General features: G+C 34.7%; 1 protein-coding gene across 5 annotated transcripts in view; it reads left to right on the forward strand.

Annotated features, from left to right (window-relative positions):
* The window catches only part of TMTC3 (transmembrane O-mannosyltransferase targeting cadherins 3), a 55,370-nt gene that overhangs the window by 8,978 nt on the left and 29,833 nt on the right, over nt 1-16,559 (forward strand). For 3 of the 5 annotated variants that reach the window (XM_070254128.1, XM_070254130.1, XM_001915050.6), the window contains exons 2-6: nt 3,084-3,300; nt 7,118-7,336; nt 8,652-8,751; nt 13,772-13,887; nt 14,344-14,516. In XM_070254128.1, the coding sequence (XP_070110229.1) occupies nt 3,112-3,300; nt 7,118-7,336; nt 8,652-8,751; nt 13,772-13,887; nt 14,344-14,516 (797 nt within the window). In that variant the 5' untranslated portion in view covers nt 3,084-3,111. Of the gene's footprint in view, nt 1-413; nt 472-3,083; nt 3,301-7,117; nt 7,337-8,651; nt 8,752-13,771; nt 13,888-14,343; nt 14,517-16,559 lie in introns of those variants that run through there. The other 2 variants (XM_070254129.1, XM_070254131.1) reach the window with 1 other exon arrangement.

The following is a 16,559-nucleotide window of genomic DNA, read 5'->3' on the forward strand; positions in this document are numbered from 1 at the left end:
TTGTCGGAGGTGGAGGGAGCCATCCCAGGAGGGAAACTGAGGAGCCAGGGAATCTAACAGGGACACATAGATTTGGGATGTCCTAATTAAGGTTTGCTTGCATCATTGGGAGCATCTACCAGTATCACAATTCTCAGTAAGTTTTGGGGGTCCCTGGGGTTGCACCTCACAAATGATCGTGAGGTGTTGTCCTCTGAAGCATAGGTCTTGACCATAAATAATAAAGGTTGGAGGCACGTGTGTTCTCTGCTCTGCAGAGTTGTTCCTGGTAGGTATAGCAAGCAGTAAGCTGGTAGAAGTATCCACACATGTAATCGCGAAGTGAGTGGGGCTCGCAGATGGAGGAAGCGGCCCTATGAAATTAACCTGCCAGCACCTAAAAAGGCTCCCTATCTTTCTGTTTCTTAGTATATGCCTTCATTTTGTTGGAGTACCTCTTCTATTGGCTTCCTGAGACGGGAGACATTGGAGGTAAATTCTTAAGACTTTAAATGTCTCAAAATATTTTTGTTCTGCTTTCCCACTTGGGAAATTTGGGTTTATTAATACAAAATTTTATGTTAGAAGTTATTATACTTCAGAAATTTGAAGCATTACTCCCTTTTTGTTTTCTGGATTTTTTTCTTCTAGCTTCCGGTGGTGTTAGTGAAAAAAAAGATTTGTTTGAATTACTGGTCTTTGGTATGGAACCTGCTTTATTTCTTTCTGGAAGCTTTTAGAATCCTCTGTTTGTTTCTAACGTTGTAAAATTTTACAAGATTCTATGCCCAGTTTGTAGTAGAAGAGAGCTGGAGGGTCTCAGAATATATAGACAGACTTTTACTTAACCCTCATTTTCGGTGAGCTACCTTTGTCAGACACTGTTTGACCTGCTCCAGAGAGGAAGTCTGCAGTCTCCTGCCTTGCTGTAGGAGGGAAGGTTACTTGGCCGTACCCAGTGAGAGAGGGGTCTAAACTTTAACAGATCCATCTGTTCTAGCCCTATTTGCTGAGATCCTTGGCACTAATTTTTGTGATTGATGCTGGCAGGAGTGCAAAAAAACTTTTCAGCTTTCTGAGCATCAGCTTAGGATTCACTTCCTGAGCTTTGTTGAGTTACTTACTAAGCCTTTTGCCTTCTCAGCTTCCAAAATTTGCTATGAACTCCTCTCCAGTTGTCTTCATCCTTGTGAGTTTGTAGTCTTCCTTTTTTTTTTTTTTTTTTTAATACTTTGACATCATTTTAGTCTATGGTTTGGGGGGAGCTGAGGCGAATACCTGTTCAGTCTCTCCGATGTTTAAACAAGCACCATCAACGTTTTTTGTGATAAAGAATGTATACAAGTTCATACGTGGTAAATCACTTCTGGATTCAAGATAAACTCTTGAATAATTTTTCTTTTAATTGAAAACTATGCTTCTTCAAAAGGTGCAGCTAATTTCTTTTCCTGATTTATTGGATTGGATTTTGCATCTCTTTCAAACATCTAATGTATTCTGAGGTTTTCTTATCTGATTCTAAAGATACTTTAATACTTTCCTATAGGTTCTTGTATATCTATGCTTATATAAATCTTACACCTGACTTTAAGTTTCTACCCTATTCTTCCTATCTGGTCTGACCAGAACCCCTACAGATATATCTCAGGTCTCAGATCTTCTGGCTCTGTGAGTAATGTATTGGTCTTCTATTGCTGCCATAACAAATTTCCACAAACATAGTAGCTTAAAATAAAACAAATTTGTTATTTTACAGTTTTGGAGGTTAGAAGTCTGAAATGGGTCTCACCAAAATCGAGATATCAGTAGATCTGTGGTCCTTTTAGAAGCTCTGATGAAGAATGTGTTTCTCTGCCTTTTCTAGCTTCTAGGTGCCATAATGCCTTGGTTTATGGCCGCCAGCCAGCTATCATATCACTCCAACCTCTGCTTTTTTGACTCCTGCCTCCCTCTTTTCAGTTGTAAGGTCTCTTCCCATTAATTGGCCCATCCAGATAATCCAGGATAATCTCATCTCAGAATCTTTAATTTGATCATACCTGAAAAGTCTCTTTTGCCATGTAATGTAACATATTCACAGGTTCAGGGGATTTGGGTATGGACAATTTTGGGGGCTGCTGTTCTGCCCTCCGCAGGTGATAACACTAAAATGATACTAGTAACACCACTCAAGATAGTAAAGTATATCATCAGCTTGTTTTTTAGAGTATCTTCCAACCATATTTATATCATAGGGCTGTGCTTCAGTATCCTCCAGTTCATATAGTTCTTTCTACTCTCAACCATTCCCTTGCTGAATCCTTTCTAAAACAGTGACTTAATTATGAATTGTCATGTATGAAGCGCATTCTCTAGATTAAAAGCATTGTTGTAATTGGAAAAAGAAAAACCATGATTTAGATCTGGGTCATAAACTCATATCCTCAACAGCCAAGCAGATAATGTAAATCAATCAAATAAATCAATCTGGGTGAAAGATAATGGGACTGTAGTTAACTGGCTAGTATACAGCTGGCATAAAGGCATTCAAGACAAATATTTTTGAAAGGCTTTTGATTAAACAAGACTGCATGCTCTAAGTTTGGACCCCTGCTTGAAATAATAGTTGATCTTGAGATTTATAAAGTACTAAAATATAAGCTTCATCTACATTTTAGAAATCCATGAGCAGTGACTTTTTAAGTATTTGTTTTCCAACAAAGATTCATTTAGCTATTCGTGGAGCACATCTTACTAGTTTTTTAGTATTAGCTTGTGTATATCTGTTTCCCAGGTAACCTGACTTGTAACAATTGATGAGGAGTTCACCATCTAGTTTGCTAGAGAGAGTGGTCTGAAGATTAAGTGGGGTGATAAAAGAATTTAATAGAGGGATGAAAACACGTATAAGGGAGAAATTAATTCTGACTTCGGTTAGGAATATGGAGAGGTGGTCAGCTAATTGCTTTTTAGAGTTGGATGACATTTGAGCTGAGCTTTAATTAATTCTTTTGGAGAATTAGCATTCTATCTTTATTTTGCTTATTATTTTTCTATTAAAATTGTAGTTTTTTGAAAAATACCTGTTACTTATTTCATTTTATCTTCATGATTTTTTTCCCCAGATTTTGTCCACAAGTGTTTGTGGAAAAGATGGCTGATATTAACCTCAAAGAAGTAACCTTAATAGTAGGTGTGGTTACTGCCTGCTATTGGAACAGCCTCTTTTGTGGTTTTGTTTTTGATGATGTTTCAGCAATACTGGATAATAAAGACCTGCATCCATCGACACCTTTAAAAACTTTATTTCAGAATGACTTCTGGGGAACCCCCATGTCTGAGGTAAGTAGTTATGTATATTTATCTCAGATTTAAAAATATCCTGGGTAGTAAATTACTCCTAATTCTTTATCAACAGTGTCATCGGAGAAATTAGGGATTTTTGCCCCAAAAAATTTTATATGAGACCTAACATGTTTGTGGTAAATTAGACAGAAAGTTGAAGATTTATCTTCTTGAAAGCAGTACTTGATTCTTTCCTTGGTTATGTACCTTGGCTTAATCTTTTTAAAAATAATATATTTATGTGAAAACCAAATGTGTTAGGAGAGCAATAAGCATAATATGAGTCATATTGTTGCTAACCAACTTTATTTCGCTTTTTTTCTGAGTCAGGCAAAAGAGATGACTACTTGTGATATATTTAACCATTTAAAAATATATGTAACTTCAATATAAATAGATTAGACTCTAAGGGTAAAAATAGTAAGTATACATATTGCCAGTTTTTCTGCAGAAAAACAAAAGTGACTTATCAAAAATTTGTGTCATATTTCTTACCTAATAGTTATTTTGATTTTATATTGAGAATCCAAAAGTTTAGTTCATTTTTATGTGAGTGTTTTTACTTTTCCAGTAACTTTATTTTGAAGGTCAGTATTAAACTGTTTGGGAATAAATCCTTGTCAGCTTGGGATCATATAGATTAGATTCTAATTTTACTTCTTTCATGTAATAGCTGTGTGAAACTGGTAGGAATACAGGTTTTAGGTGCAAGTCGTTTTCCTAGTAAGAATAATACCTTGAGGGTAAATAAATGAAGTAATTTATCTATAGTACCTGGCACATAGTTGTCAAAACATAATAACCCTTTTATAGGTACAGTTTGTCAGTCATCATTCATGGCCCCTTTCCACATTTTCTGGAAGTCACAAGCACATAAAGTCTGCTTATTTAATAAGAAAAAATACTTATTTTCCTGCAGCCTTCCTGTTTTCACCTGATTCTAGACTTTAAAAACAAATCTTTTGATAATGAGGAAAAAACATGGTCCTATTATAACATACATTATTTTCTAGACAACTTATTCCCCTCTCCCTATACTCTTTATCCCTAGAGACCCTTAGAAATATATGTCCATTCCCCCAATTTATGCTCATATCTGTTGTGATTTTAATCATTATGTTGAGATTTTGACCTGAAAGGTTAGCTGGCCAGATTAAAGGATTCATGAAAGTTATCATACCATGGTGTCAGTGCTATGTTTTGTGATTTTTCTCAGCTTTGCAGATGAAAATTTGATTTCATTCGGAGCACCTATAAGCAGTTACACAAAAAAGGCTCATAATAACCTCAGACAGAATGGATGAACAAATTAGATAAGAGTTTATAGTGTGTTTTCTGATGGGCATATTGTCTCCCTGTAGGGAAATGTACCACCAGGGAAAAAGTTATTTTAAGTAGTATTTAAGTGTCATAAGTTTTCTTGACAAGCCTGGAATTAGCACATTCAAAGATTCACGCTTGATGTCATCAGGTAATGACAGCCTGGAAGCCTGTGTGCAGACCCTTTGTGAGGATGTTTGTGCCAATGTCCTTGTTAAAGACACATTTTGGGCTTGGGACATTCTCCTGAGACGTAAGACACTGCCATATTAAGGGTCTTTGGACTCCTCTGGGCCTCTCAGTGTTCAGATTATCTCTTTTCTAAGCCCATTCTTTAAATATGTAATACTTATTGATGATTCAGTGGATTACAACCCTGGCTGCACATTAGAATCCACCTGGGGCACTTTAAAAAAGAATGTTACAAGGCTCTACCCAAACTTGTTAGTTAGTTATCTGAGAGTGGGATGTGGGCATCAATATTTTTGGTCTTGTTTTGTTTGTGTGTGTTTTCTTTCGTTGTTGTTTTTGTGGAATTTTGGGGGTAGGAGGGTGGTTTAAGTTATCTAGGTGATTCTTTGGTCCATGGGTTGAGAACCTCTCAGCTGTAAGGAGCCGCACTCTTCTGGCATTTGGCCTACAAAGTACCTGTGTTAAGGTAACTTCTGCAGATATCCTGTCTCACTGTGTTTTTGCCATCCTTGTATGGAGATTCACGTTAACAGGGAACTGTTAGCTTATTCATTCATTATATTCATGCTTATGTTTCTGTCACCAACTAATACCATGAGTAATTAAGTTTTTCTTTAATATACTTGAATGTAATGATAATCTGAATTGTTCTCTTCATAATGGAACTGGCTGTTTTACTATGTTTACACAGAATAGACCTGATATGTACCAAGGTCATAATTATTTGTCACAGTGGAGTCTTAAGTAGATTGCTAATGAATTATGTGAATAGTTATGTTAATAATCTGTCTTTTAGTTGGTCATTACCTATGGCATATGTACATCTAATTGACCTAACAAAGCAGTTAGGTATACTGCAATTAAAAATACTTATTTCCTGCTACTTTCTAACCTCATCTTTTCAACTGCCAAATATGTTTCACTGGAGCCACAGTAACATTCTAGGCACTCAGAAGGTTTCTAGAACTTTTTTCTGCTTTCTGGTACAAATCATGTCAGTTCAGAATAGTGTCTTAAAAACAATTTTGAATGCCTGAGCTGAAATTCAAAGGATGTACAGGAATTAGCCAAGCAGGAAAGAATATTCTAGGTAGATAGCACTCGTGCAATGTGTAGTCAATACAAAGGTATTAAAATGCTCCTAATTTCAAAATGGGAAATGTAACAATTTCTTGTGCTTCCTTGTGTTCCCTCGTGGGGATGAACAGGCTTAAGTCTATCCCTATACACCAGAGTTACAGCGACATACGGTAACAGGAGAGCAAAGAAGCTGAGTGTGGATTCCCTTATATAAAATTACAATTGGATAATATTTTATATATTTTTTACTATGTTTTATTCTTAAATCTGGTTTGTTTTTTGTCTTAGGGTAAAAATATTTCTGATTAAATGTAACTTCTACCTTATAAAGAAATTCAGTACTTCACATAAAATTTGATTTATTGCCCATAGAGACTACCAAACAAAGGTGTCTATTCTCTTATTCTAAGAAAGTTTTGATCTTGCGTTACTCTCTGTGTAGTATTGGGGGTTTTTGGTTCCATGTATTCAGGTTTATACATTATGGAGATGTATTTCATAAAACAACCAGACAGTGCCTTTTTGAGTCATCACTGTTGAGATTGTGCAGGTAAGCAGCCCGTTCTCCTGTTTCCTTTTGAAGACCCAGCCGGCAGTTACGTAAGCACCTGTACTGGTAATAGGTTGGAAAGCAGACTTTGGAGAGAACACTGTGCTCCAACTTGATCACTGCCACCAGTGTCCTACTTTATTTATTTTTTTTTTTTTTAAGAAAGATTAGCCTTGAGCTAACATCTGCTGCCAGTACTCCTCTTTTTGCTGAGGAAGACTGGCCCTGAGCTAACATCCATGGCCATCTTCCTCTACTTTATATGTGGGACGCCTGCCACAGCATGGCTTGCCAAGCGGTGCCATGTCCGCACCCGGGATCCAAACTGGCGAACCCCGGGCCATTAAAGTGAACTTAATTGCTGCGCCCCTGGGCCGGCCCCTAATTTTTTTTTTTAAATCTATGTATTGAAGAGGAATTAATAATCCTATGTTCTTCCTGTACTGTTAATTCTGATATCAGAGAGGAAATTGCCTTGTTTTTAGACTAAGGAAATAGGAAAACAGATTATAAAGCTATCTTTTATGTTTGAGTTATTCTTGGGGCATTTCATTATTTTTTTGTTATTTCTCAGCTAAAGGTAGATACTTTCAATAGTATTTGCAATGGTTAGTTTGTGTACCCTGGATGACCAAGATACTTTAGTAATCAATAATTGTTTTTTCCTTTTAGGAGAGAAGCCACAAGTCTTACCGTCCCTTAACAGTGTTGACATTTCGCCTCAATTATCTGTTTAGTGAACTAAAGCCAATGTCATATCATCTCCTAAATATGATTTTTCATGCGGTGGTTAGTGTGATATTTCTTAAAGTCTGCAAACTTTTTCTGGACAGCAGGAGTAGTATGATTGCTTCTTTACTTTTTGCAGTGCACCCAATACACACGGAAGCAGTAAGTAAACTCTAAATCAATGTTTTCTTCCTTTTTTTAAAATAAAGCCTAGACAGTGATTAGAAGGATAAATATTTTTAAGAAAAAATTTAACAATGACTTTTAATCCAAGTATTTGAAGACTTAAATTAGTACAATGTCTTAACTTTTTGGTGTACAGAGTCCAACTTCCTACCACATAAAATTTTTAAATTTAAAACAATTTTTAAAACATTGTTTAAGAACATAAGCTATATGATCTCTTTTAGTAATGTAAAATATAAATGAATATAGTTCTTTTGTTTGCTACTTGTTTTATGAATATAGATTTTAAATATTTGTCAATTTGGCATTGTTTTGTGTTTCAAGGACAGAAAATAGTCAATAAGGCAAATTTAACTAAGAGATGAAAATATATCAAAATATATGCAGACATGAACAGACATCCTAACAAAGATGATTCTCGGTAGTTTTCATATTATTGTCTGTTGCCGTGTGTTTCAAAATTGTGACTGTCTCTGTTATTGCCAGTATGTCCATCAGCCTCTACCTACCAAGATATACTCAAATTAGAACTAGTTTTCTTGGTAACCTTGAAACTCCAAAATTGCCCCTCAGTAGAGCAAAGAGAACTCTGTTCAATTGCTTTTTTACAAGCTTTTGGTTGTATTCAAAAGTGTATATGTTTAAGCTATGTGTGTCTGTGTTGGAGGGAGGTTGTGTGTCTCTCCCACTATCTTGAATCTTTTGATGTCTAGCTGAACAGTTTTTCATACATTAACAAAAATAATAGGTTGTTTTAAATTTTACAGTGAGTTCAGAATAACTGTAAAAGGGAGAGGCTTATATTTAAACTTAGAGAATTTAAAAGGACTTTTTAAAGTTTATTGTCTTTTTAAACTTTAGTTTGCAGGTTTATTGAGATATAACATTGAATTTCTGATATCTTTATATTTTAAGAAAATATGTAAGGAGTTGGCTTTTATTCTTTTTTTTTTAATAAGAACTAGTCTAAATATTATACTTTAATTATGTAAGATGTTACCATTGGAGGAAGCTGGGTAAAGGGTGCACAAGACCTCTTTGTATTATTTTTGCAACTTCCTTTGAGTCTAATTATTTCAAAATAGTGCTAATAAAAACTATTACAGTCATTGGTAAACTTATTTTTATGGAAGATATACAAATTCACCACATGAGGGCACTCAACGTCTAAGAAACAATGTGGGCTTGAAAAGTTATGGCAATTTAGTTTCTAGTTAAAGTGCTGTTACTATTACATATAGTTAAATTTTCAAGATGCTCTTTATTAATATGACCCCCCTTCCCTTTCTAGGTAACAGGTGTTGTAGGAAGAGCAGAACTTTTGTCATCTATCTTTTTTCTAGCTGCATTTTTGTCATATACCAAATCAAAAGGACCAGATAATTCCATAGGTAAATGTCTTAACATTTAATTTTTTTCTATAGCTGTAAAACTTGATCAAGTAATTTTTATTTACTCCCAAGTGCTTCTTATCAAACATATGCCACATCTGGGGTTCATTTTTATATTTGTATGTATGTAATGAAAGTATGCAATATTGTCAATATTAAGTTTTTGTGTGTAGTTTATATTTTATCATGACAAACAGATTCTGTGTCATCTAATTTTTTAAAAATTACCCTATAAGTTTTAGAGTCCTTCTTAGTTCCATCTGCTGTTACCTGTAAATGATACAAGTATCAATACTTCAGTTGTCTTTCAATAAATAACACCTATGAAGGCTGTGAATTATATTGTTTAGGCAGAGTTAAAAGCCTTTTAGAGTATAAGTTTTATTGTGTGTTGATCATAGTTCAGCTATTTATTGAGTTCCTACCATGTGGCCTACTCTGGAAAATGCTTTTTATACATAGTTCATTAGTCTTAATACTGCCTGGCATTGTCAGAAAACAAGTTCCAAGCAATAAAAATGATTTTTTAAGAGTGTAGGCACAGTGGGCATGAAAGAGGCTTCACATAATGGCTTTAACCTGTATTTGACTGATCTTAAAATTTAACTCTGGGTTTTTTTCTTATACTCTTGGAGAGTTTTCTCACTCTTGACCCAAGGTACTGTAAGGATAAGGATACCAAAGATGATAAGGAGTCTAATATTTTATCTGTGGAAACTAAGATTCAAGAAATAAGTAATTTAGCCAAACAGCTTTAGTGTCTTCTTAGATTTGTGCTATGAGTAGGTTTGCCTCTTGCTGCTGTACATATGCCTTCTTAAAACAGTTTGGGTGGCAGCAGAGCATAGAGCTTAAGAGCATGGACTCTTAAGATCTGGCTTTACGTTCCAGATCCACCATTTACTAGCTCCATTTACTACCTTGGGCAAATTACTTAACCTCTCTGTGCTTTATTTTCTTTATCTATAAAATGGAGATGCCAACAGTCCCTATCTATTGTGAGGATTAGATAACTTAAACTGTTAAGGGGTTTAAAGCAATACCTGTTCACAGTAAGCAGTATACCTGTTTCCCCTGTTGTCTATCATGCAGTTAGAGGTAGTTCAGTAACTAATAGAGAATTGCAAACCAATATCCTCTTTAAATACCATCGTAAGCAAAGCATGAATGATAAACTTAGAAAATATTATGGCCGGGGCCGGCCTGGTGGTGCAGAGGTTAAGTGCGCACGTTCCGCTTATTGGCGGCCCAGGGTTCGCCGGTTCGGATCCCGGATGCGGACATGGCACCGCTTGGCATGCCATCCTGTGGTAGGCATCCCACATATAAAGTAGAGGAAGATGGGCACGGATGTTAGCTCAGGGCCAGGCTTCCTCAGCAAAAAGGAGGACTGGCAGTAGTTAGCTTGTGGCTAATCTTCCTCAAAAAAAAAAAAAAATTCTTGGTCTTTCTTTTCAAGTAATTCTGATTTGGTAGTATATGTTACTATGTTTGCTCTCTCCTTTTTATGATTGTTGTACCCTTCATGTATCTACTAGTTTTGGTTTGTGAGCTCAAGACACAAGTTCTCAAGTTATCGACCACTGTGTCCGTTAAAGAGAAAGACCAGGACCACCCTGTCCATCCTGTGATTCATTAAAACCCAGCCTGGAGAGCTCCAGGTTCCCCAGGGCCATTGTTGATCACTATTGCTGCCATTCTACCAAGCACCCCCTCTAGTCTCTTAAAGAGAATCAGCACTGAGAGAAGGCCAGTCCACCGTCCGTCTGCATTTAGATGGGAGGTATGTGGAAGTGACTGTCTAAGAGTCAGTGAGCACCTTTTTAAAACATCTACTCCTTACCCCAGCAAGACTTCTCAAGTGCTCCAATTTAATCCCTGGGACACCTACAAGCTACAGTAGCTGCAGATTTCTACACTGAAGGAGCAGACAGTGATCTGCCCAAGGCGGTAAGGATTGACTAGAGCCAAAGTTAAAAAACATTTTTCTCACTCTGTCTTCTGCTTCAGATGCAGTCCCTCGTAACGCCCACAGAAATGCACACATTTAAGATAACCTTCAATGTCTAGGAGTTTCTGTTTCTTTTTTTTTTTTAAATAGCTCAGGAGGCGTAGTTCCCTCTCACTTTCTAGGGTTGATTTTTGGAGAAGGGGTCAGGTCACCAGGTCACGCTAGTTCACCACTTGTTCAAAACAAAACCTAAATCAAGTTGCTCTCTCTCTCTTTAACCTACATTTCCCACAAGACTCATCTCTAACCTGAAAATACACAATATACATTGTTTTTTTACCCCTTTATTGTTTGCTCTGTCACAATGGAATGTACCCTTCATTAGTGCAGGTAACTTTCTCTCATTTTCTGTCTCTATTTCCTAGAATGGTTCCTGGTGTACAGTAGGTGTTCAGTATATATTTGTCGAGGAAATGATAAGTGAATGATGTAATATATTTTAAATTCTAGTTGAAAAGAATGCTGACACCTGCCTTGGACATCTCTCTGTCCTCTTAACCCCTATGATACTTCATATTCCACATTACATAATTTTACCATTAAGACCACAGTTTCATCATCATCTTTGTATTCCCCATTCTATCTAATATATGTTGTCCTATACAAAGATTTTCAATTTGTAATTATTTAGTCACTTTAAATTCTAGGTTATTCATGCCCCATACCCTTTTTATAAGCATGATCCATCTCGGAGCCTTTGCATTTGCTTTCTCCTTTCTTTAGGTTTCTGCTCAAATGGTAGCACCACTCATCTTCCACACTCTTTGATTTTCCTTCACCTTCTGTTTTTCTCCTTAACACTTATGTCACCGTTTGACAAAATACATCTTTACTTGTTTATTTGGTTATTATCTCTCCCCTACAGAATGAAGTGTCGTTAGCTTATTTAGCAAGGGTACTTGTTTTGGACAAAATCACACGTGGTAACTTTAGCCACAGAGATCTGATTGTAAAAATCGAAATGTTCATATAGTAATTTAATCACCAAGAGTTGAAAAACTGAAGTGACTGGTTTTAGTAAAGCTTTTGCCTTTATTAGAGCTATCGGCTGCTGAGATTGCATCCAATATTTTGGAAGGCAGCTGTTTGCTTTCTCTTCCTTGAAGTGGAGATACAAATTGATAAGAAGCTCTGAATCTAATATCAGAAGAACCATGTTATGGTCGTGGTCTCCTAATTGTGCATGACTGTTTTTCAAACCTCCAAAATTCTTGCCTCGTCTTAAAACTGGATGTGATTATATCTGCCCTCTTATCCTATAGCATGATTTTGAGACTCAATGAAATAATATATGCTAAACTGGTTATATAAATGGTTAAAAAATATATTTTTTAAGTATCTGTTTTCAAGAACATTATTTCCCACTAATTTTTAATATATGCATACCTATTCAGTTATACTCTTCTCTATATCATTTATTTGCCAAGTTTATTCCCTGCTCCACTCCTTTATTCACACATACCCCTTTCCCAGTTTTTCTACCTCATGTATGTCCTTTAAGGTCCAACTTTAGGTTCACCTTGTTTTGTAAATAATCATCTACTGATTTCTTTCCTCTGTGAATTTCTTGTTGAGTTTAGCATGAGAGTTCAGCCCTTGGTATAATCTGTTACACTATTGTTGATGATTTTAGCCCAACTAGAAAATGAGACATTTTTTGAAAAAGGAATAATATTATATTTAGTATCCCCAACAATGTTTTGAATTTGAGTTGTTTTTCCTTTCAGTAATTTTAGTCTATAGAGTACTTCAAAATTGAAAACAGTTTCAAAAATAGATTGCTTTATTAAGCCAAATGACAAAAGAAAATATATTCAATTCATGAATTGTTCTTATTTACACCTAGATTTGTGTCAGTTATTTGAGTTTTGCTTTGATTATGTTCTTAATGAATAAAAACTGAAGTCACACAGTCATACTACCACATATTTTTTAAACAGGAAAAGAATTGGAGGTCTTATTTTCCAGTAAGAAAACTGAGGCTCAGAACAGTTGCCCAAAGTCACAAGGAAAGTTAGTAGTAGATCCAGAACTACTCTCACAATTCATTATTCTTTAATCAAATTACTACTAAGTAGTAGACATTTACTTAAAATTAATGAAGTAGGTTTTCCATTTAAATAGAACTTATAAATATTCTATTGCAAAATTTTTTTTTAAATCATGTTGCTTTAAATGCTTATTGTTAACCTGTTTCATGTTTTATAGTCTTTTCTTAATGAGAATGGTACTCTACTTTGCCCACTAGTTTTCACTTTCAAGGTTTTCTGGGTTTTTTGTTTTTTTTTTTTTTTTGGTGAGGAAGATTCACCCAGAGCTAACATCTGTTGCCAATCTTCCTCTTCCACCACCCCCCTCCACTCCCGCCCCCGGCTTGAGGAAGATTAGCCCTGAGCTAACATCTGTGCCATTCTTCCTCTATTTTGTATGTGAGATGCCTCCACCACATGGCTGTTGAGTGGAGTAGGTCTGCACCTGGGAGCTGAACCTGCGAACCTGAGCTGCCAAAGTGGAGCACATGGAACTTTAACCACTCAGCCACAGGACCAGCCCAGTTTCAAGTTTTTGATAAGTTGCAGATATAATAAAGTATATAGATATCTGTGTGACAATTTCAGGCATTTGTTTTCATTTCAAAGTGATAGTTCATTAATCATGACACTTAAGCCTGTAAGTTTCTCTTCTCCAAATTGGCCATTCTACCTTTGTTTTAAAAGTTAGCATTTGGTTAGAATGTTTTCCTCTCTATGGAAATTTTTTAGTTCAAATTATCTATCTTGATGTTTTGTTTTGAACATGTAAAGCAAAAATAACTTACAGCAGTTAAATAAATTTTAAAATATAAAGTATAGGTCAATGGGAAATACCACATGTTCCCATAAATGTGAATATGGAATCACAGGTAAAATTTTTCGGTAATGTCTAATAGTTGTCTAACGTAAAATATCCTTTTATGATATTATAAAATTGTTTTGTGTAGTTTTATATTTTTCTGTTCTTAAATTGCAGTGTGGACTCCAATTGCACTGACCGTGTTTTTAGTGGCTGTTGCAACATTGTGTAAAGAACAAGGAATAACGGTTGTGGGAATTTGCTGTGTGTATGAAGTATTTATTGCCCAGGGGGTAAGGAGAGAGAGAAATTTCTTGTTGCTATCTTTTATCCTATTTGAATCAGATTATAATAAGCTTATTTTCTAAATGTATCATTATGTAAATCAGTCTGTTTACCAATAATAATACAAAAAATTTGCAAGTAATGAGCATGTTTTGTCCTCATACTCGCTGAAAATTACTTAACATTTTAGAACACCTTCAGTTTTTTAAGAACTGCTGTTAAGTTTCAGTAATGAAATGATTAGGCAATTTGGAAAAGTACACAGGAATACTGTGCAGTATAATTCATTATTGGATAAGATTATTGGGCTCAGTTTTATTAATCATCAGTTCTACAAATTGTTCCATATTGATTTTACACTTACAGTCAGCTTGTGTCTAATCCTGCATTTAGAAAGTACTATATTGTTGAAAACTTTGTAGTATGTTGTTGTTATTTAAAACTTTTTTTTTTCCCTTTTCTAGTATACTTTGCCATTGTTATGTACTACTGCTGGACAGTTTCTCCGTGGAAAGGGTAGTATTCCATTTTCTATGCTGCAGACACTAATAAAACTCATTGTTTTGATGTTCAGTACACTGTTGCTTGTTGTGATTAGAGTCCAGGTTATTCAGTCCCAACTTCCAGTATTCACCAGGTATGAAATTCTGGTTCTTTTTGTTTTCTCCATCCCTTTCTTTTAACTTTGGATTTTAAGTGATTGTAAATGTTTCAGAAAGTCTTTGATTTACATTGAGGTTTCTTGACAGCTTTATTGACGTATAATTAATATTTTCTAAAAACCTGCATGTATTAAATATACAAATTAATAAATTTTGACATCTATTTACCTTCATGAAACCACCACAATCAAGATGATGACCCCAAATTGGTTAAGTGTGTTTTTTGTCTACTTGTTCTATTAATTATTTAGAGAAGGATGTTGAAATCTCTGCCTATAATTGTAGATTTGTCTAATTCTCCTTGAAGTTCTATCAGTTTTTGCTTCATGTGTTTTAAAGCTCTATTGTTAATCACATCAACATTTAGGATTGTAATGTCCTCTTGATGAACTGATCCCTTTCTCATTATTAAGTGAGCCTCTTTATCCCTGGTAATAATCTTTACTCAGAAATTCACTTTGTCTTATATTAATATAGCCAACTCCAGCCATCTTTTGTTAGTGTCACATGGTTTCTCTTTTTCGATCCTTTTACTTTTTATCTATCTATATCTTTATGTTTATAGTGGATTTCTTATGGGCTGCATATAGTTGGGTCTTCCTTTGTTTGGTCAGATAATCTTTCTTTTAAATGAAGTGTTTTGACTTTCACGTTTAATATGATTATTGATATAATTTGATGTAAGTCTACCATCTTGCTAATTGTGTTCTTTCTCGCATCTGTTCTTTGTTCCCCTTTTTCTCTCTTTCTGTCTTCTTTTGGGTTGAGTATTTTTTAGTATTCCATTTTTATCTCCTTGTTGGCTTATTAGCTGGAAATCTTTGCTGTGTTTTTTAAGTGATTGCTTTAGAGTTTTTTGTCTATATCCTCTGCTTATCATGGTTTATCTTCAAGGGATATTATAATGGCAGGTATAGATTCATATAAATACCAGCATATATAGTGTAAACATATATATAATAAATAAACTCATTGTAAGTAAGAAGTTAGCCTTTGTGCTATTTGTCTACATTTTCCTTGAGAATACATTGTAAATCCCACAATACCTTTCTGTTATTTTCTGCTTTAAACAATCATGTTTGGAATCATGTACCACATAATGCCGTTTTGGTCAATGATGGACCACATATATGATGATGGTCCCATAAGATTAGTACCATATAGCCGAGATGTGTAGTAGGCTGTGCCATCTAGGTTTGTGTAGGTACACTCTTTGATGTTTGCACGACAACACAATAATCTAACAAAGCATTTCTCAGAACAGATCTCTGTTAAGTGACTCATGACTATAATTTTAAAAAGTCTTTTATATTAACCCATAAAGTTACCGTTTCTAGTGTTCTTCACTTCTTTGTTAGATCAAGATTTTCGTTTGGTACCATCTTTCCTTGTGACTGAAGGACTTTCTTTAATGTTTTGTGATGTGTAGGTCTGCTGGTAATGAATTCTTTTAGCATTTGTATATAAAAATATCTTTATTTTACCTTTGTTTTTGAAAAATATTTTGCCTGAGTGTAGAATTATACATTGTTTTTCATTCAAAACTCTAATAATGTTTCTCTACTATTTTCTGGCATACGTTGTTTTCAGTGGAAAATCTGTGATCCTTATCTTTATGCTTCTGCATGTAGTATGTCTTTTTTTCTATGCCTGCTTTTAATATTTTCTATTTATCATTGTTTTTCTTCTCTTTATTCTTTTTTAATTGAGATATAATTGACATATAACATTGTATTAGTTTTAGGTATACAACATAATGATTTGATGTAATTGACATATAACATTGTATTAGTTTTAGGCATACGACATAATGATTTGATCCATATATATTGAGAAATGATTACTACGATAAGTTTAGTTAACATCTGTCACTACACATAATTACAAATTTTTTTTTCTTGTGATGAAAACTTTTAAGATATACTTTCTTAGCAACTTTCAAATATACAATGCAATAATATTAACTATAGTCACCATGCTGCACATTACATCCCCAGAACTTATTTGTCTTCTAAGTA

The sequence above is a fragment of the Equus caballus genome, chromosome 28, assembly GCF_041296265.1.
Source record: "Equus caballus isolate H_3958 breed thoroughbred chromosome 28, TB-T2T, whole genome shotgun sequence".
Lineage (NCBI taxonomy): Eukaryota > Metazoa > Chordata > Mammalia > Perissodactyla > Equidae > Equus > Equus caballus.